Raw genomic sequence first — 20,014 nt, 5'->3', positions numbered from 1 at the left:
AGTGAGCTCGTGGTCAACAGCAGGGTGGGGTTGGTCTCCTCAGTGTTTTGAGGACAATTTATCAGTTGGGATTGGATAAGGTTTCAGTGGATCAGCTGTCAACCCAGTGTCTCTCCCTAGATGTGAAATGGTTTATTCTATAATTGTAAGCTTTTATCTTACAATTTATTATTTACAAATTAACTTAAGAAATGTTTGACTATGTATACAAATCTTCCATAGGCAGATGAAGTACCTCATAAATGACCATACTTGTAACTCGTAATGAACAAGCACATACCCCGCATGTACAGTATGCACACACTTCCAAACCAACAGGAGCCGAGAGGAAGGCAGGGGCTGGGCCAAAAGTGAGCAGATCTTAAATAAACGATTAAAATAATTACCTTTCACACTCTCCAAGGCGTCCTCTTATTAATGACACCTAGGTGACATTTGTTATCCCATGTGCTCTTCATCTGAATAGTCTGATTGGAACAGTGAACATTGGCACCTAAACTCTTCATGATCTGATTCAAGACTTGTTTGTTTAATTCAAAAATATTTCCAGTGTAAAAATCCTACTTTAATCTTCTACTTAAATAATGGGCACCATCTGCAAACATTTTTGATTGATTCATTTGCAGTGGGTCCCAACCCAATTTTACAAAAAAAAAGATATATATATCATCTTTATTCTCCTGCACCTACTAAAAATGACAACCAAAAAATCCTCCGCCTTTCTTTCCTCTACTTAAAATCCAGGGATGATATACATTTCCAATTAACATAAATGCGTTGCCCGATAAGATTGGGAGATCAGAGGAAATTCTTTTTTTGATTCCTGCCCATTTATTCTCATATAAATGTCATTATATTCATCATACATTCTTATATTAAATAATATCTATTTGCAGTATGTTCTTCCCCTCATTTTCTTTTCTTACTATTCTTTTTTCCTTTGTTTCTTTGTTTTTTCCTGCTACAACACGTTCATTTCCGCTAAAATATTATTAAAGTCGCCTTTAGACAAATGAAGTTCCTCATATACTGCATATTGAAGTTATATTTGAGTCTGGAAAATGTGTTTCTGTGGTTTCAAAACAGAAGACTAGAGGCGCAGAGTGCGAGGAGGCTCTTATTGCTGTGCGTATGCAATAGTGGAAGAGAAACTTGCTAATACTGTGTGCTCTCAATAGATTTTCCTCGATGATGGGGGTATTTAAAATCTTCCTTGCCCTCCTTCCACCCTTCACTCTGTGATCTCACTTTATATAACGTTCTTTCCCCCCTTCTTTCCCTCGCCCAGGTGGGCGATGCCATGAGAAAGATGCAGGAGAGGAACAACATCGGCAAAGTGATCCTCACCACAGAGCCCATGCCTGAGGAGGAGAAAAAGGAGGAGCCCAAGAAGGAGGACAAGAAGGACGACAAGAAGAAGGACGACAAGAAGAAGGATGACAAGAAGAAGGACGATGGCAAGAAGGAGGAGAAGAAGGACGACAAGAAGAAAGAGGAGCCCAAGAAGGAGGAGAAGAAGGAAGAGGAGAAGAAGGAAGAGCCCAGCAAGGAGGAGAAGTGAGAGGGAGGGATGGAGAGTCAAGCAGACCAGCTGGGAGTTTGTGTCCTGGGAGCAGGGGGTGGGGTTGGGGGGAGGAGGGAGATGGGGAGGGAGATGGATGGGGTAGGAGGGTAAGGGCGTAGTGTAAGCGAAGATTAGAAGGCGTTAGAAGGGTAGATTATTACAAAATGATCACACCACTATCAATCGTATATATCTCTTCCAGTCCCTGCCCCCACTTCACTACAATGGCAGTTATTACTCAGGCCTGGCTCCCCCCCGCCCCCCTCCCTTCCCGTTTTCTTGCCTTTATCTATAGAAAATCGAATAAAAAGTCCAATCACTTGTAACACCTTGTAAGCGTGTTACCTTGTAAAATTGAGATGTCAAAAGTAACACTCAAAAGACGTCTCCTGTTGGGACAGACAAAGACAAGAGAGCTGTGGAGGATTGCGGGTACGTTCCAGGCCTGGGGCGTATTACTGTTTCCTTGACGACTGTAATCAATGCTCGCACTTCGGCCCCGCCCTCGACCCCCCAATCCCCTCCGCACCTCAACTCCCACTGTGCTGAATTGTTCTGCTCTGACTTCCACCTGCCACCTCGTCTCTTCCCTCTCTCTGTGCTGAGTCCTCCCCCACCTCCCACAGCACCGCCCAACGCTCACCCCCACCCCCGACCCATCCACGGGCCAGACCCGCAGACAGGCAGAGAATGGGAGAACCACACCCACCCACACGTCGCTCCCTTAGTGTCCAGCGCTTAGTTATGTCACGGAGGATGAGTCAGCGATGCCTGTGATTGGCTGATGCATCCCGGCTCCCCTGCAGATATTTGCATCATGGTTTTGATCATGATTTTTGATTGCTTGAACAATAGTGTTATTGTTGCAAGGCCTTTAATTGGTTATCATTCTTGAATTTCCCCAGGATGAATACAAGTATTTTCCTATGTAGGCCTATATCGCTTTAGCTTTGATATATCTTTATCTGTGGAGAGGGAGAAAGCTCAGTAACGCATGCGTTCCCACCACATTTCAGTGAAGTTGAATATAGTGTGTGCAGTTTTGTACTTGCCTGAATATGAATTCCCCTCATAATGAGCCTCTGTGTGCCGTGTTGAATAGGGAGGCAGAAAATCATTGCTCAGCTTCCTTCTCCTTAGTTACAGATTTTTCTAGCTGACCAACTGTTGGCAAGAAGTGCGCAGTGCCAATTAAGAGAGAATTTGTTTCTGCTCAAACAAGCCACAAATACACACACAGGCATACACACTGAATGGGATGAAAAGAGGCACTGTCATGCTGAGACAGTGAAGCTTTCAAAATGAGCAAGTTAAGAAGGTGAATATCAGTCCTTTTTTCCTCGGGATCGGGCTCTCTTCCTCCCTGATCCTCCTTGAGGCATTCCATGGCATTCTGCTCCTTTCACAGCGACCGCTCGCTTGTCGATCACCCTGACCTGAGAGAGGAGAATTCAATTCAAGCTGGCGTCCATACTTCGCCTCCCCTGCTTGTCTCTACTCTCTCTCCCCCCTCTTTCCATTTCCCTCTCTATGGTCGGCATAGCAACAGGCGTCAGACTCGTAAGAGAAGGCACTGTGGTCGGTTTCTCTCCCTGTCTCTCTCTTTTCTGCCTCCCTAACTCTATATTCGACCAGTATTCCAACAAAGATAAACGTATTGGGCATTTCTGATTATACAATTAATAGCTGGAGCAGTTTTTGAAGATTATAAACTTGGCACACCAAAACAGTTTGTTCAAAACAGTGAAATTGAAATAATAGGATTGTGCAATTAGCGGTGTGCTTGCAAAAACATTGCACCACTCCCCCTAATGGCTAGTATGCATTTGGTCTCCCTGGTGTAATGTCATTAATGTAAATCCTTTGAATCTCTCCAGAAATCCCACTGAGTGGATTCTAGATATTTCATGTAGAACGATATCAACTTCAAACCTTAGAAATGTATCTTCCTGCCTGTCTGTGAGCCCGGCCTCAGTGTATGAGACTCAGATGGTGACTAGTGACTTTGTAAAAAAAACCCAAAAAAAATGTTTTAAAAAAAAAAAAGAAAAGAAAAAAGTTGTTGTGTTAGCATGAGTGGCCTCCCTCGTGTGCTGTGTGTGGTGTGCCATTGTGTGTGAAGATGTGTGTGTGTGTGTGTGTGTGTGTCCTCAGGTCGTTTGTCAGGTTTTAAAAGCACCCACCTTACCCTTGCCCCATTTCACCCTCACACTACTCTGCTACAGTATAATGTAGCTCAAACACTCCCCTCTCACTCTATCTCCCCCTCCTGTCTGATAAGAGGCCTGTGTTATGAGGACAGTTGGTATTAGTATTTTTGCACTCTGCTCGCTGATCTTAATGCACTTACAAGCATGGCAGTCGCACTCCAGTCCCACGCAGGCTTTCATTCTGCTCCAGGTTTACAGCCTGTTTTCCATCATCCACTCCCAGTGCATCTGCTGAGGCTCAGTGAAAGCACAGGTGGCACACACAAACATAGAAACAGACACGCAGGTCCTCTAATTGTTCAGCCCGCCAGTCCATGCCTGGGCCAACTTCTCCTGGGTGGCAGCTAAAATCAAAGCATTCATCCATCCTTGACTGTGGGAGGTAAGATATGGAGCAGGGTGGGATGCACCGGGCCGGAGTGCGACAGCCACGCTGGTGTGGGGAGTGACTGTGTCCTGTCAGCCTTTGGTTAGTGTTCTGTTCTAATCTGCTGGGCTCCCTATGTGAACCTGTGGACGGTGCTTCTGTTCTGAGTGCCATGTGAGAAACAAACGCTTCAGTAAAAAAAAAAAATTTGTTTTACTTGTTTTGTTTTAATTTACCTTTATATTTCCGTTTGTTTGTCTATTTTGTTATCCAAGGGTTTAAAGTTCAAAGATCATTCTCTAATGCCAACCTGCACTCCTTTTTAAATGTGATGAAAACGTTCTGTTGGTCTGAACCATATGTGCCAAATTGTATGTATATTCCTCTGTCAATGCCTTGCATATATACAGTGCATAAAAAAAATATTAAGGAAATTCTGTTTTTGGATGCAGCTTTGAAGAAAAGTGAAAATACAAAAGAGTCGTCACAGCGTGTCAGATTTCTATCCCAATGCCATGGGTGCTGACAGTATTCTGCTGCAGTTTACAAAAGGTTTAACACAATTTGTAGTTTTTGATCAGTCAGTGTGTGTTGCTCCAGTATAGGCCTGCACTGCGCCTCTCTCCTTGCATAGTTTACTTCAATCCGAGGCACCTACCTATGTATTTTTAACCTTTTGACTGTGTTTTACCAGCTCTCACATAATTTCAACCCCAACAGGTTGAAGCGTTTACAACCATAGTATTAGTATCACAGTGAAAAGGGACTGGGCGCGGTGCATTTAGGGTTCAAAACTCCACCAAAAGACATATAGATGAACACAAAACTCCTCCAAGCCCCAAAGCCCCATGATAATTCTCTCTATGGATTTCAATTTCTTTCACTTTCTTTCCAAATGGCTTGTGTAGCAAGTGAGGGAGCAGATGTTTTCACACAGCTGTGCAGGGATGCCATTACTGTAACACAGCTGCACAAAAACCCGGCTTATTGGCTGATCATAGCTCAGCTCTGGTCTGCACCAGACACAACATTTCCGCTTCACAGCATTTCCGATCCCAGTTCGCTCAAAGACTATAAGGGACGTTCGTCTTTTCCTGCGCCGCATCTGCAGAGCCTCTTGGCCGGTGCAAGAGGCGCAGTCCAAAATTCCTCTCTATATCGCCCCCTTCTCTCTCCCTACACAATCATAGCAGATAAAACATCAGTTAGACATCTGGAATTTGAAACTGCATGCATTCAATCGCATGTGGAAAAACTATTATAATATCTGAGCTAAAAATGCCTTTGAGATGAACTCAATCAGTTTGGGGCTGGCCTGTTGCCTGAGTGCACTTCCACCATGGGGAAGCTGCAGTGTAACGTCATCTTGAAATGGTTTCCCAGTCATTCCAGACACTTATGCAAGAGTGCTTAGCAACTCAGAGGTGCACAGGAGAAAAACTGTGTTTTAATAAAGTCAAAATAAACAACGTGGTAAGTTTCTACACATTTGCTGTTTTAGATTTGGTATTACTATTTAATGCACTGAGACAATAAGTGTAGTATTTCTGATAAGTCCCTCACAGGCACCCACTGTTTAGATTTGAGGTGAACTTCGTTATGTTTTATATGGTTTCTCAGGTCATTCCAACAGCAGATTTATTCATGTAGAAAACCACTACATTTAGCATTTACTAACACACACATTGTTCTATATCACTGCACAAACTGTCAGGCCATCCATGTTCTTTAAGCTTTAGTATTTAGAGTCAAAGTGCGAGGCTCTCTCACTTTGTTCACTCATCCACACTGAAAACCCAAACAACCACATCAACCTGCGGCTATTGTTTCTTTAGCAGTCTTTTTTACATCACAGCTCCATTGCAGTTGCTACGGAAGTACAACCGCGCTGGACTTTTCATGTACAGTACTAGGATGCATGTTTAGTCAACCAGAAAATAAGGCATGTTTTTATGTACAGCTCACCGTCTCTTTCCATGATAGTTAAGTGGTCATGTAGTGGCATGGTGTGAGGCAGAAGGCCCTTCCAGTCGTATCAAGTTGCCAACTGAAGCCAATCCACTGCCCCCTGACCTCACCTTAAGCATTGGCACTGTTATGGCCAGCTGCTCCATTCATGACACACCTTAACCTTTCTCTGGGAATGTTTCAGAAACTAACTTTACGTCACATCCCACCAACCCTGACCCGTTAGAGTTCAGTCACCAATGGTCATTTCCAACAGGTTGATTTCTATGTTAGTTCTCCTCTACTCTGCCCTTCCATATGTTGTTTTTCCTTGTTGCAAACACTCTCTCAACTTTGTTTTTTAAACCCTTTGAATTGATGCTGCTTCTGTGCTTGACTCTGGGTTTACTGTGTGGTGCCATGTTGTCCACATGGCCTGCCTCTAGAGCTTGTAACGCTTCAGTGTGTAATGTTACCATATGCCTTACATGTTTTCCAGGACTAATAAAAAAAGCATAACAAAAACTTCAGATGTGCTTTTTTATTTCTGTTTAACATTGTTAACAAGTTGAAGAGACACATACAGGTTTTTAAGTAATTCATTTTACTCTTTACTCCAATTTACCACGAATATCTAGTTTTTTTTCTTAATTAAATGATCCTTAAAATGGCAGTACAAAATGTATATCTACACTAAAGTACTAGCACACTACACAGAACAGTGTAGCAATTTGTTTTATGAGATATGGAGATTCTTTTTTCAGGAATGCTGTATGTAATATTTTTTACAATGGTGGTTTGTCCCATTTGTCATCACAGTCAGTTTGACAAATTATAACTTGAATCATCTATATTAAAAGCAATTGTATAAAAGGGTTCAAAAACATCTGCAGCGAGAGCTATAAAAGCTTTAAAATATTTCAATCTCTACAGTATGTACACAATCAAACATCAGGAACTTGTTCAAAAAATGTGAACTACTCAACACACAAAAATAGTGCAAATGGCTGTGATCAAACCTTTTTTGAATGATACAATTATTTATGAAGATAGCTCTTGTTCCTAAGACTTGGCTGGTTGCTCCTCAATCCCATTTGAGGCCAAGACCTCAGACAAACGAGTCAAATATGTGGAATCTGGGTAACCATTCCTGAAAGAGACACAAATAAAAATGTTCAGCTTTAGGTACATGGACTAATGTGGCCTAAACTCTACAGCTCTGTTTTCTCTTTGACATCCACACTCACGCTGATTTGTCTCCATGTACGGTGGTCTTGTGTGGGATGCCGTCCCAAGCGACCCTGGCCTCTGTGTCTTTGCCTGTCACTGTGAAGGTGAGTCCTTGCTTAAAAGCTTTCTTCAGCCTGGGCACCAGCTTCCTCGTGTTCTCGCTGTCGGGAAGGTAGGCTTCAAAGGTACCTCCTTGAAATGGTTCTCCTGGAGAAGGGTGATCCTCCTGGTGAGGCGGAAAGCAAAGACCATGGTCGTAAACAAAGTCTATAGATATTAAGTATTGTTATTAAAGCTCTATGTGATACATAGCACACACCATTAACAAGAAACTCGTACAGAACGGTAACTTCTTATGCACAATATCACAGTCTATTTTTCAGTGCATGTCAAAAAGCAATTATAGGCCTATCTTGGCTTAATTGTTGAGTGTCTATAGTAAAATACTATATCTTAACATCTAAAAGCATATATATATATATGGTTAACTGAAACTGAGGTACAATAACAATATAATGATCTGTTTCTTTCAACTCCAGGAAGTCCTCTATCCGATACGACAATTATCAGTGAGTTTAAAATAAGCCACTCACCCCTTGGATACCATCAGGAATGATGTAAGTGATCTTGATCGCAGAGTCTTTTGTGTGACCTGGCACGCTGATATTTTTTCTACAGAAGGTCATTTCCCCCTGGATGCCCTGCTTATGACAAACTCTGCAGTGGGCATGGACAACGTCCAGGCACTTGGAGCAGAAGGCAGCACCACACTTAGTTTTCGTCAGCATCTTACTCTCACCACACACACAGACGCACCCTTCTGGATTTGATCTGGATTCCTCTGTGTCTGGGACCATGGTTTGTCTTTGCTGTACACTGTCCTCCTGTTTAGAATGGACAGTTCTCTCCTGCTTATGGAGGTCTTCATCAGCAGGGGTTGTTGTTGACTCAACATCATTCACATGACTCACAGGTCTATAATTTCCTGCTTTATAGTGGTTGACAAATGTCTTAGTCTTCTGTCCATCTATCTCCAATGTGTTTACAATTTTCACTTTCTCTTTTATAACAGTGTCTTTCCTCACTGACGGCTGACTAATAGCTCCATTCACAATATCTGTCTCAAAAATGACCCTTCTGTGGTTTGCTGTTCTTTCCTGACTGTCAGTTCCATTTGCTTTGCCTGTTGGGTTGTTTAGCATCACCTGAGGATAACTGTAACTGTGAAGGCTCGTATTTTGGTCCTCGTTCATTTGTAAAAAAGTGGATGGATTACAGTCAGAGGTAGAGGGGCCAGAGAAGTCGTGTTGTTCAGGTATCTGGGCCGAATCTCCAGTAAATACCTCAAGCAAAGACGCAGCTACCTGAGAACACAAAGTTTCTGGGCCGAGGAGAAATAAGCTCTCTTTTACAATCTGCAACACAACCTTTTTGAAGCGGCTCCGAACCTCAGCACAACAAGCCTCCAAGGTTTCATCTGCTGTGTCAGTGATACCCAACTCTGACAAACGCAGCTGCTGCACATAAAAGTCTACACTAACTGAACCAACCAGCTTCTCTAAACCTAGCAGACATGAACTCACTTTGGATGAGTTTGCTCCTCTTAAGGTGACAGTCAGATTACCAATGCCCCCTGAGCCGATCTCTTTCATCAGGACATCAGAAGTCAGGTCTTCCACTCGGGTCCTGAAAGCCTCTTTTATATACTTCCACATCACATTGGAAACTGTAATATCTGCATTGTAGACTTCCAGCTTGTCCCTCCCTGTTTGGTTGCTGAAGCTTGAGGACCTGCCCCTTGCTCTTACTGTAGGCTTGCCAGAGTCGTCTTGACTCTTCTGACTCATAACTTGCGCCTTCTGCTGCGGCGATCCTGAGAAACTACTGGCTCTCTTCAAGGTGGAACCAGACCCAGCAGGTGGAAGCGGAGGGCCTCCTGACAAACTGGTGGTGCTAAGGGGGGATGTTAAAGACTTTGGTCGAGTATCAACTGAATGCGAGTTTAAGGAGGTTTTATTCTGCATGGAAGAAGTTGAAGGCAAAGCATCTCCACTCCTAAACAAGATGTCGCCTCCAGTGTTTTGGGCTAATGCTCTGGGGACACTCTCACCAGAAACCCCTGCTGTTTCTGACAGCACATTTTGCCCTAAAATTGGCCCCAGGCGTGGTTGTCTACTAGGAGATGAGAGCCCTCGTAAGGTGAAGTCAGTGGGTCGACGGCCTAATGCAGCAAGCCCTGAGTCCTTAAAGCGAGCGGCCAGTTTATACTTTCTGGCTCCTTCAGCTTTGCACCCATCCTCCTCTATCCTGTCATCCAGAGAAGAGGACACAGTCAGGGGAACATTAAACTCATCTGCATGAGTTGATGAACCTGAATATGAAGGATATTTAAGAAGACTGGCTACATTCTCTTTTTTACCTATCACTTCGACAGGGTCAAGGAGAAGAAAATGCTTGGCCTCAGAAACATCACTACTACTCCCAATAATATAAATATTTTGGTCATCTTCGTTCAGAAGAAGCTTAGGAAATCTGACACTTAAGTCCTCCATGGCCTTTTGCAGTCCACCCCTGAGAGACAGGATATTCTTGGAGAGCTGGCCTCGCCGGATCTTCTTCTCATTCTCCTGGTAAAGACTACTTATTGCCTGTCTTGCCAATTTTAGGCGTTTCTGATCTTCACCACCCTCCTCCACTCCAACTTTCAAAAACAGAGTTGTCAACCCATGATTTGTCATATCCACTACATCAACACTATACTGACTAAGGATATGTTGGTATTCCTTTCGGCAGTGTTTTTTCAGATACTCAAACATGTCTGCATCCAAAATGAGTGACAAATCCTCCCCTGATGCCGTAGGATGCCCAGGAAGCTGCAAAACTGGACCCTCTATCTGGTCATTATTTTCCAGGCCAGAACCAGCAGGTGTCAGCGGTTTACATGAGCTAGAGTTGTTCTCATCATAAGGCATGCCAAGGTCAACTTTCTCTCTTTTTTCTCTCTGCTTAGATGATTTCCTGCTCAGATCTTCTGACTCCAGAGTTTGAGGCTTCTGTGCTATCTGAACAGACCTGGAGCCCCTGGTGGCAGGTTGACCTGAGTCTTTGTTTGCTGCTGATTTTGGGCCTCCAGGATGACCCAACAGCTGTTCCAAAGCTGCCTGGACTTTTGAAAAGGCGCCATGCAATGTGCATAATATCTCAGTAGCATCATGGCTTATCTTGATTTCAGGGTGGCTTTTGTGAAGGCTTGACAGTGCCAATAATCCCCCAGGAAGCTGGCTGTAATCAACAATTGCTGATAAATGTAAGATGACCTATGGTGAGGGAAGAAGACCGACAACAAATCATTTATGGATTTTATATTCAGCACTTGGTAACATATCTTTTGAAATTCTACTTAGGTATACCTTGTCTGGGTCCAGGCTTTCGTTGTGCTTAATAACAACGACTTTATACTTCTTCCCATCCACTTCCAGAAGATGCGGGCTTTGTTCAATAACTCTCTGTGCCACTGTGAAAGGGGTCATCAGTCAGAAATCAATCTCAATCTGTGAAGCATCCTGACTAAGCTCTTAACCATTGGCTATTCCATTGACTTGCATGTCAACATTTCAGCTTTGTCTAAATCACTGGTAAGAGAAAAAGTGGTGAAGTATATTACTAATACCTTGCAATGTACAACTACATTTTTAAGTCTTTAGAGTAAAAGTTAATGAAGCATGTGACGTTCTATTGCAACCTTGATAATGTAATAATCACTATTTTTACACCAATGTACTGGAATCACATAAGCATGCAGAAGAATCCCCCTCCTTGTAATTCATATGCATAGACATGCACACACCCTGATCTTACTGACCTCCACTGTCCTCAAAGGTGATGAGGGCAGAGATGGGCGTTGCCTTGACAATAGTGACAGAATTTATTTCCCCTCCTCCATTCCTGGCTCTCAGAAAGTGGATGAATAGCTTGTCTTTCAGCCTCTCATCCTCAATGTCTGCGGGCAGACCACTCACCCTCACAGTCTCAGCCATCTGCTGGGAGAATCATTGCAGTTAAAAAGAGTGACTGCCCGAAGATAACATAATTCTTCAGGAATGGTGAGTGTGAATATCAACAGAATGAAGAGAAGAAGATCAAACACAATAGCCCTTCATTAAGATGTTAATGTAAAAGTCAGCCATTCACGAACCCCACCCCTGCAAACAGGGAGGAGGAGACTCAGACCCGGCACCGTGGGATGGCCAGGCCCTCCCATTTGACATGCCTGCCCTCCCCCAATAAACACGTTTTTTATTATTCCCTAATTGTTTTTTTTTATTATAAATAAACTGTGAACTTTAATGCTACGATGTATGTGATGTCAGATAGTAATATAAGAGTAATAAATGAAAAACAGGTATGAAATAGCCTACTATATGACAGTAAAACAAGAATACAGTTTAAAAGGAGAGTGATTTGTAAAATATCCATAAAGAAATAGAAAATCTGTTTACAGTTCTGTTTCATATGGGTGTTGAGAGATGTATCCATAGATCTCTTAATTTTGCTCTCAAAGTCCACCAGCAGATTGATGCTTTTAACTTCAATATTTAAAAACAAATCCTCCCGGGGGAGCATGCCCCCGGACCCCCCTAGAGAATGTTAGGTCCACCCCCCACTTAAAAAAAATAGCACTTTGTCCCTGCTTACCTATATGCCGTGAGCTGATTATCGAGCCTTCATTGTAACAGTCGCGGGTGTACTGTGCGTGTGGGGAGTGTTGCAGCCAGTAGAACATTCCACTGTAGCGCCGGTGCATTAATGGGAAACCCTACTATATTTGAGCACCCTCTATGAAACGTCAAGCTACCCCACAGTACCCCCAAAAGAAAATATCTGGCGTCGACACTGGCCGGGGAACATGACGGTTTTGTGTGCCCTCCGCCCTCCCATGAAAATCATATGCCCTCTGTAGATTTGTTCTGGCGCCGGGTCTGGAGGAAATGTGTGATAATATAGCACCCTCTATTGGGGATTACCGAGACACTACATCAACATTAAAAAACGTCCATTTCAGGTGCCTTCCTCGACTTTTTTTGAATTTCTGAGATTTTTAAGGTGTCCTCTCCATTTCATCTAAAGCGGTTTCTTTAAAACATTGACGTAATCTATGATATACGATCATTAATTATCTGACTACCATAACATATATTTACTATGTTGTAAGAAAAAGGTGTTGCAACCCCTTTTTTGGTTCAAATCCCCTCTTGCAATATGAAATTCAATGTGAACATTTTGAATAGAAATTGCAAATTGATACAGATGAAGATAACGCCCCGTCTTGCTCATTCCCATCAACATTTGCTGCTGTCGTGTTGGCAATGCTTGACAAATTACAAAATAATAAATCTCTCGTTTTAAGCATTTGTTTTTCCCACAATAGATATTTCGTGAAGTTAATAATATTGACTTGAAATCTAAATCTAAACGCTCTTCTCTATCCAGCCATCCAGTAACATATGTGCAAAACATCGAGTGTTTGTTGTTACAGGAAGTCCAAAATACATGTAAAAGCGAGCATGAAAGACACATTTGCAGAGCTGGGTATCAAGGAAGTGAAAATATTCCGACAAATCTGCCTATCGCATTATCGATGTATCCTCCGTTTGCACCCGACGCTGTTATTACCTGTCACAATACATCTCGTATATCTTTAAAATTGTTAGAGATTACTGACCTTACAAATGTTTCACGGCGGTTTTCGCTATCTTTCAAAGGCCGTCACACTTTACAAGCCATGCAGGAAAAGTGAAACTACAGAGTAATGTGTAATGCATCATGTCCACGTTAGGGGGCGATCAAGTGCTGTTTGACTGCGCCTTACAAGATGAGAGCATAGGTGGATGAGAGTAACACCTACGTCACTTCCGGGCAAAAAATACGGCCCCGCCCACTTTTGGGGGAAAACAACGCTGTCATTTGAATGGCGGTCAATACAAATTCTGAAGTTTTTGCCCATCCGATCAATTTTTTTTGAAAACCATGGATTTTTGGATCTTCAAAGAGCTCGATTACGATGGCCAGTCAGGCAAACAATTACATTCGATCATTGGTAATCGACAATCGGTCTTGATATATGGTTAAATTAAAATCAGTAGGCAAGGCTGTAATTTCTCCAGCTGTTACTCTCATGAGTGAGGCAGAACATAATAGTTTTATCATGCCAAAAAGCTGCTGTGTCGTTTATTGCACCTCAAACATTAAAACAAATCCAGAGTTACGTGTTTCTGTACTTCCTCTAAGAAGAAAGGACAGTAACAGAAGATCTCTGTGGCTTCAGGCTCGATCGCCATTCAAATGACAGCTAACAGCTGTGTCCCAATTCAGAGGCTGGGTCCTCCTGAGGACCCAGCCTCGCAGTCCGCGGAGGACCCAGCTTGGGTCCTCGACGGAGCATGTCCTTGTACGTCACCGGCAGTTACCCCTACATTTTGCTGCCCCCGTCACCTAGCAACCAGCTGCAGTCACAAGTGCCGGTAATAATTTCTGACACTAGGCAAAATATTTTCAAACTGTTTTAAAACTGTTTTCAAAACTGTTTTCAAAACTGTTCAATATGGAGTCAGATCTAGCTGTACTTATTTTGGTGTTATGTTTAAATTATTTTCTCGAGGTCGCAACAGGCCCCCGTGAAGAGGGCTTCATTCTCCCCGCGCATCTGGATAAATTGCGCAGTCTGCTCCTTGCTCCCTATCAAAACAAAATTGTTGCAGTAAGATTTGTATAACAAAAGCAGTTAAATAAATAAATTAGCTTTATAATGAATCCCAACAATATGAAAACCAAACAGGGTTTAGAAATATTTTCACTTCATATTATTTTATGTATGTAATATAAAGAAGACATCTCCAATTGCCCGTATATTTAAATACACAAATTAAATAGGTTTACTTTTCTTTCATGTCGTTTACTATTTGGGTGAGTACATTTAAAAACGAATCCAGCTGAAACCGTTGTAGCCGTTGATGGGACGTTACAAGCCATATATTTTTTTTAAAACTCATTCGTCACCGTCACCCGTTGCATCCTGGGATATGGTACACCGTGGAGTGTACATCAGATGTATCCTCTAAATCTGGGGAAAGAAGGCTGCATTTGCGGGCCGCATTCGGAGGAGTCTTGTCTTTTTTTAAAAATTGGGACAGCCTTCGTTTGGCGGAAGTGACGTATGCCCCAAAAGTGGGCGGGGCCGTAAAGTGACGTAGATGTTACTCTCATCTATGAAAATAAATAGCCTACTGCTTTATTTAACCATATATCGAGCCCGATCGTCGATTTCTAATGGCTTAATGCAATTGTTTGCCTGTCTGGCCATTGGAATCGGGCTCTTTGAAGATCCAAAAATCTCCGGTTTTCTTACATTTCTGATCGGATTGGCAAAAACTTCAGAATTTGTATTGACCGCCGTTCAACTGACAGCATTGTTTTCCCCCAAAAGTGGGCGGAGCCGTTATTTTTGCCCGGAAGTGACACATTTGTTACTCTCATCTATAGGCCTACTTCAAAGTAGACCCATTAGATTTTTGTTGTGACCCTTTAAGGGGAATTTGAAGTTTAAAACTCTGGATTAAATTACTCTACTTGAGCCTATATAAAGTAAATAAAGCTAGCTCCACCTTAATGCATTACAAACATTACATGGTACTTACACATTGTTGCATTGGTGTTAATAATTGTATGCGTACTTTACTGTTGACACATTATTAGGTGGGAGTTTGAATGCAGGCCTTTAATTGTAATACATATATTAGTATAAAAGAATACTTTGTACACTTGTGAATTTGTATTTTACTTAAGAAAATATCTACAAATCAACAACACAAGTTCAAACAATTCTCTAATTTACTTTATAGTTAATTAGTTAACTAATTGTGCTGTATTTTGCAGGAATACAAAGAAAGGCACACATAATAGATCTCTGAAAGGAAATAACTTTGCCTAGCTGTCAGATATAAGTACAATTCTGTAAATTACAATGACAACAGTTACACAGTGAATAGATAAATGGGGTTATTGACCAATATTCCGATTGTAAAGTAATACCCTTTACTACATCCAAAAATTATTAAAACAACTTGTGTGCAAAGAGCAAAGTGTGGTACTTATTAAAGACGATAAGGTCTTCCCAGACTCTAAAAACAGTAGGGGGCAGTAATGCACATTACAATGAATGTCAATCCCTTTGGAGAGTAGTAGAATAAGAGATTTGCGTTTTGTCCAATCAGAGGCTACTTTGCTACATCCATTGCGCATGCCCAGTGGAGCAGATATTTCATGTGTTGTACGTACGTCGGTGGAGGTCACAGACATCTGAACAAAACTGAGGTGAGTTATAACATGCAATGTCTCAGTGTCACTAAAAATGCTTGATTGTATAGCCAAATATATGCAAGGTAGTAATTACAAAAAAAACTGGAGGATTATTTTATATATGTCGTTATATCAAAAGGGTTGCGAACACGAGCTTCCAGTTTGGATCAGAGATGTAACATGCGCACTGTCACCCAGCTGACTGTGCTGATACACGCTTTATTCTAGTTTAAACGTTTTTTAAATGTTGTATGGGTATATTTGAACATTTCGCAAACTCTTAAGCTACAGTGGTCGGTTTAGTCGGCTTAGCTTGCTAGCTACTTGGTACACAGCTAGCTGATAAGCTAATGCTAGCATGTGAGCTACATTAGCTAACACCCACAGCCTTGGCATCTTTCAGCATAAGGCCAAGGACAAATGAAATAGTACTGGATAACAGAGATGCAAATGGCTTTCTAAACAAATCTATCTCAAATGCGTAAATCGTTTACTTTGTGTATTAATTGTTTCAACTTTTTGTCCTGGTTAGTTGCTAGAAGGAGATTTGCTATCATGGCCAAGCTTTTCGAGACTATTGGGAAGTTGGGGCTGGCAGTTGCCATCGGTGGAAGTGTTATGACTTCTGCCCTTTTCAATGGTGAGTGCTGGTCAATTGGACAACTTCTAACCTTTATATATACAGTCTATGCTCCTAACACATAAGTGGTTAGGTACCACTAAGCCAGTTTCCCCAATTTGAACACTTATTTCGATTCATTCATGTAATTTTTACTATTCCAATAACACATCGTACTTACTCACTCATCTGTTTAAACTTATAAAAGCAAGTGTGTTGCACCCCACATTAAACTGCTGTAATTTCATATGGTGCTCAGTGAAGTTCAAAATACTGCAACAAAATCAAACACATGTATATTAACAGAATTATACAGAGTACACATTGTAGAAAAAAAACAAGAATTTGACAGAATGCATTACAAATGTTCATTTTTAAACAATTAAACACTTTATGCTACACACAAACCTCTTGGCCGGGAGTTTAACTATTCTTCTTTCTTTAGTTGATGCAGGGCACCAGGCTGTGATATTTGACAGGTTCAGAGGAGTGCAAGATATTGTTGTTGGTGAAGGGACCCACTTCCTCATTCCTTGGGTTCAGAAGCCCATCATCTTTGATTGTCGTTCCCGTCCACGCAACGTCCCTGTCACCACAGGCAGCAAAGGTACATCAATCATGAACTAAACCACTGTAATGTTATTTTTGCTCATAAACATGTCTCTTAAACCTCAGGAAGCTTTATCGGTTATTTGTGAATTCCACATTCCTCTTGGAAAGGCTATTGGGTCGGAAAAAAAAGCTGGCACAACTAACATCTAGAGTTCCCTAATAAAGAATGCTATGAATGTTAACGTTTTATCTACAAACTTTGCAAACATGACCTATCAATGCAACTCAAACTGTACGCTAGGGGTGCAACAACTAATCCACTTAATCGATTAAAATCAATGACCAAGTTAGTTGCCAACTAATTCAGTCGTTGATTCGTTTGTGACGTCATAACGTGTGTTTTACATGCCATTAAGCTCCACCGTTATCGGTCTCTTTATCTGTACTGGAGAGATTTAAAACATGTCATATGTATTATTGCTACATAAACATTATATCGCAGTCTTAGTGTCGCAAACTCCGTTTCAAATATGCAATAAGACTACAAAATGCGTCTTGTTGTATTTTCGATCTTTCCAATCCAGACAAGAGATCTCTCTCCCCCGCCTGCTTGCGAGGGGGCGGGGCAGTTTACACACACGCAGCTGCTACATGCAGCAACACACACACGGCGGAGAGAAGCGCTCCAAGGTGTGGTTCAACTTTACCCGTCTCGATGTGGACAATGCTCGTTGCCAAAAGTGCAAAAAGAGTTTAGCATGTAAGGGCGGTAACACGAGCAATTTGTCTAAACATTTAGCAAAAGTGCACCACATTCAGACGGAGAAATGCACAGTTTTCGACTGTCTTTCTAGTAGCTCTGTAGCCCCTCTGTATAGTCAGGTATTATGTATGCTAGCAGCAACACACAGAGTTAACTAAATTATACAAACATGGGTTAATGATTAGAGGTAACTGAGTTATTTATTTGGTTAAAGTTTCAGCTATTCTGTTTACAGTTCTGTCATCACATTATTTAATACAATTTGTTAAAACATTCTTGTTTCTTTTGATTTGAAATATTATTTATTTAATTTAAATAAAAAGCAATGTTAATTTTGTTCACAATTTTGTTTAGTTAATTTACCTTGTTTATTTTTCAAAAGAACTGATAAGAGTACCGTTAAAAGAACGGATCGATAAGCGGTATCGATAAAAGTAGTAGTACCGTTAAAACCTTAACGATACCCATCTCTACTTGACAATGTGAAAAAGGTTGTCTTTTATCTGATCTGATCTGCTATCCTTGGTTTAAAATGTTGACGGACAGATGTTTTATTTCTTTCAGCAGAAAGTTTAATAAAATGTATTTTTGAATCAAGTATTCATCTTATTTGTCTTCATTGTTAGTTTCAACATGCCAATTTGCTTTCGAATTCCCATCCCTAGTTTGTATTTGTTTTACTTGTAGTCTAATGTGTGCTGTAAAAATTAAACTTTAAAAATTCCCCCCACAGATCTGCAGAATGTAAACATCACGTTGCGTATCCTCTTCCGGCCGGTCACCAACCAGCTACCACGCATCTTCACCAGTATTGGCGAGGATTATGACGAAAGGGTGCTCCCATCCATCACCACAGAGGTCTTGAAGTCTGTGGTGGTAAGAGTCATTCAAGAGTAGTCGCAAATAAAAAGATGACTGTTTTTGTAATGAGTGATAGTTAGCTTATAAACTGATTCCTCCACTATTTTATTTTTCCACAGGCTAGGTTTGATGCTGGTGAGCTCATTACCCAGAGAGAGCTTGTGTCTCGTCAGGTCAGTGATGACCTCACAGAAAGAGCCAACACCTTCGGCCTCATCTTGGATGACGTTTCACTGGTATGAAGCTGCTGACAAATTCTGCAACACTGTCCAGCTTTTCCTTTTTACTTGGATTTTAACTTTAAGAAACAACTGTTTGTTTTGTATTCTTTCAGACACACTTGACCTTTGGCAAGGAATTCACAGAGGCTGTTGAGATGAAGCAGGTTGCCCAGCAGGAGGCTGAGAGGGCCCGTTTCATTGTAGAAAAGGTAATTATTTTTAAACCCTGTTCTACTTGTTTTTTACAGAAATGTCTATGTATGCAGTATACTCTCTATTGGGGAAAAGGTGAAAGCTTGAATTACAGTTTTTGTGGCAGCTCTCAAAAATGGTTTTGTCCTTTTTTAGGCAGAGCAACAGAAGCAGGCGGCCATCATCTCAGCAGAGGGTGATTCCCAGGCTGCGTTGCTAATCGCCAACTCCCTGATGCTAGCTGGTGATGGTCTGGTAGAGCTGCGTAAGCTGGAGGCAGCTGAGGAAATCGCTTTACAGCTCTCCCGCTCCCGTAACGTCACTTACCTGCCATCCGGACAGGGCACATTGCTTCAGTTGCCCCAGTGATAACTTCTCACATCATGTCTAGCCCACTATCGCTGTCACAGGCTGTTACAAGGGCCATGGAATGGGTGGTTGAAGTGTTAAATAAATGACTCAACTTCACACACATTCCTCCAACTCTTTCCAAATCTGGACTGGGCTCTGTTGATAGCAGGATGGTAGGAGACAAAGTGAGAGGTCCGCGACGGATACAATAATGAATTCAACCCATGTGTAAGGAAGTTGAGGTTAACCTTCTATATATATATATATATATATGAATATATATAGTGCCCGCATAATAGACAATGCAGTACATTATCTTAAGATTCATCTTTGCTACATTGTTTCAGAGCACTGGATGTATTTAAAAAAGCAACAGATTGATTTTAACACCAAGGGAGAACAGTTTGATTGCTTTTTAAGATAAGGTGATCAATTGTGAATGCTAAATGCCATTACTCTGTGATTTCTGCTGGAATGTTCCATCAAATTGTGTAACTGTATATTCAGATCTGTAATGAAAGGCACTCCTTGTGATTCCAGGAACAATCTACTTTCTAGCAAATTATTTCTTCGTGAATAATATTGCTATACCCAAATAATTGGAACGTGCCTACTTGGTAATGATCCTTCATTATTTTCAGTTGTTTCTTTAGTTTGTGTGGACAATGTGTATGCCCCATGTCACAGAAATGACTTAACAATAAATGTGTCTATCTCCCAAGTTCTCACACTTCTTGTATATGTATAATCCTAATCACCACAGGAGGGTGTGTCAAAATATA

The 20,014-nt window shown here is 41.5% G+C and overlaps 3 protein-coding genes across 5 annotated transcripts in view; 2 read left to right on the top strand and 1 right to left on the bottom strand.

Moving 5' to 3' along the window:
- Nucleotides 1-6,618, top strand: part of vat1 (vesicle amine transport 1) — a 35,295-nt gene extending 28,677 nt beyond the window's left edge. The window contains exon 6 of the mRNA XM_010775423.1: nucleotides 1,289-6,618. Within this exon, the coding sequence (XP_010773725.1) occupies nucleotides 1,289-1,561 (273 nt within the window). The 3' untranslated portion in view covers nucleotides 1,562-6,618. The remainder of the gene's footprint in view (nucleotides 1-1,288) is intronic.
- On the bottom strand, nucleotides 6,615-13,141 carry LOC104949141 (uncharacterized). 3 transcript variants are annotated; one of them, XM_010775424.1, is made up of 6 exons: nucleotides 13,041-13,141; nucleotides 11,181-11,355; nucleotides 10,729-10,832; nucleotides 7,912-10,635; nucleotides 7,336-7,544; nucleotides 6,615-7,238 (listed from the first exon to the last, which is right to left on the bottom strand). In XM_010775424.1, the coding sequence occupies exons 2-6, from the start codon at nucleotides 11,353-11,355 to the stop codon at nucleotides 7,151-7,153; spliced, it is 3,300 nt and encodes a 1,099-aa protein (XP_010773726.1). In that variant the 5' UTR covers nucleotides 13,041-13,141; the 3' UTR covers nucleotides 6,615-7,150. The 3 variants fall into 3 exon arrangements, with proteins under 3 accessions (XP_010773726.1, XP_010773727.1, XP_010773729.1); XM_010775425.1 differs by having other exon boundaries at nucleotides 11,181-11,358; nucleotides 13,041-13,118; XM_010775427.1 differs by having other exon boundaries at nucleotides 11,181-11,358; nucleotides 13,046-13,118.
- A 2,443-nt stretch (nucleotides 13,142-15,584) lies between these two features.
- Nucleotides 15,585-19,953, top strand: phb (prohibitin). Its single transcript, XM_010775422.1, has 7 exons — nucleotides 15,585-15,688; nucleotides 16,206-16,313; nucleotides 16,738-16,899; nucleotides 18,341-18,483; nucleotides 18,588-18,704; nucleotides 18,803-18,898; nucleotides 19,038-19,953. Exons 2-7 carry the CDS (start codon nucleotides 16,229-16,231, stop codon nucleotides 19,248-19,250), a joined length of 816 nt encoding a protein of 271 aa, XP_010773724.1. The 5' UTR covers nucleotides 15,585-15,688; nucleotides 16,206-16,228; the 3' UTR covers nucleotides 19,251-19,953.
- The last annotated feature ends 61 nt before the right edge of the window (nucleotides 19,954-20,014 follow it).

The sequence above is a fragment of the Notothenia coriiceps genome, unplaced genomic scaffold (assembly GCF_000735185.1).
Source record: "Notothenia coriiceps isolate Sejong01 unplaced genomic scaffold, NC01 NC01_scaffold00015781, whole genome shotgun sequence".
Taxonomy (NCBI): Eukaryota; Metazoa; Chordata; class Actinopteri; order Perciformes; family Nototheniidae; genus Notothenia; species Notothenia coriiceps.
The sequence above is the reverse complement of the archived record's forward strand: the minus strand, read 5'-3'. Positions and strand labels throughout refer to the sequence as shown.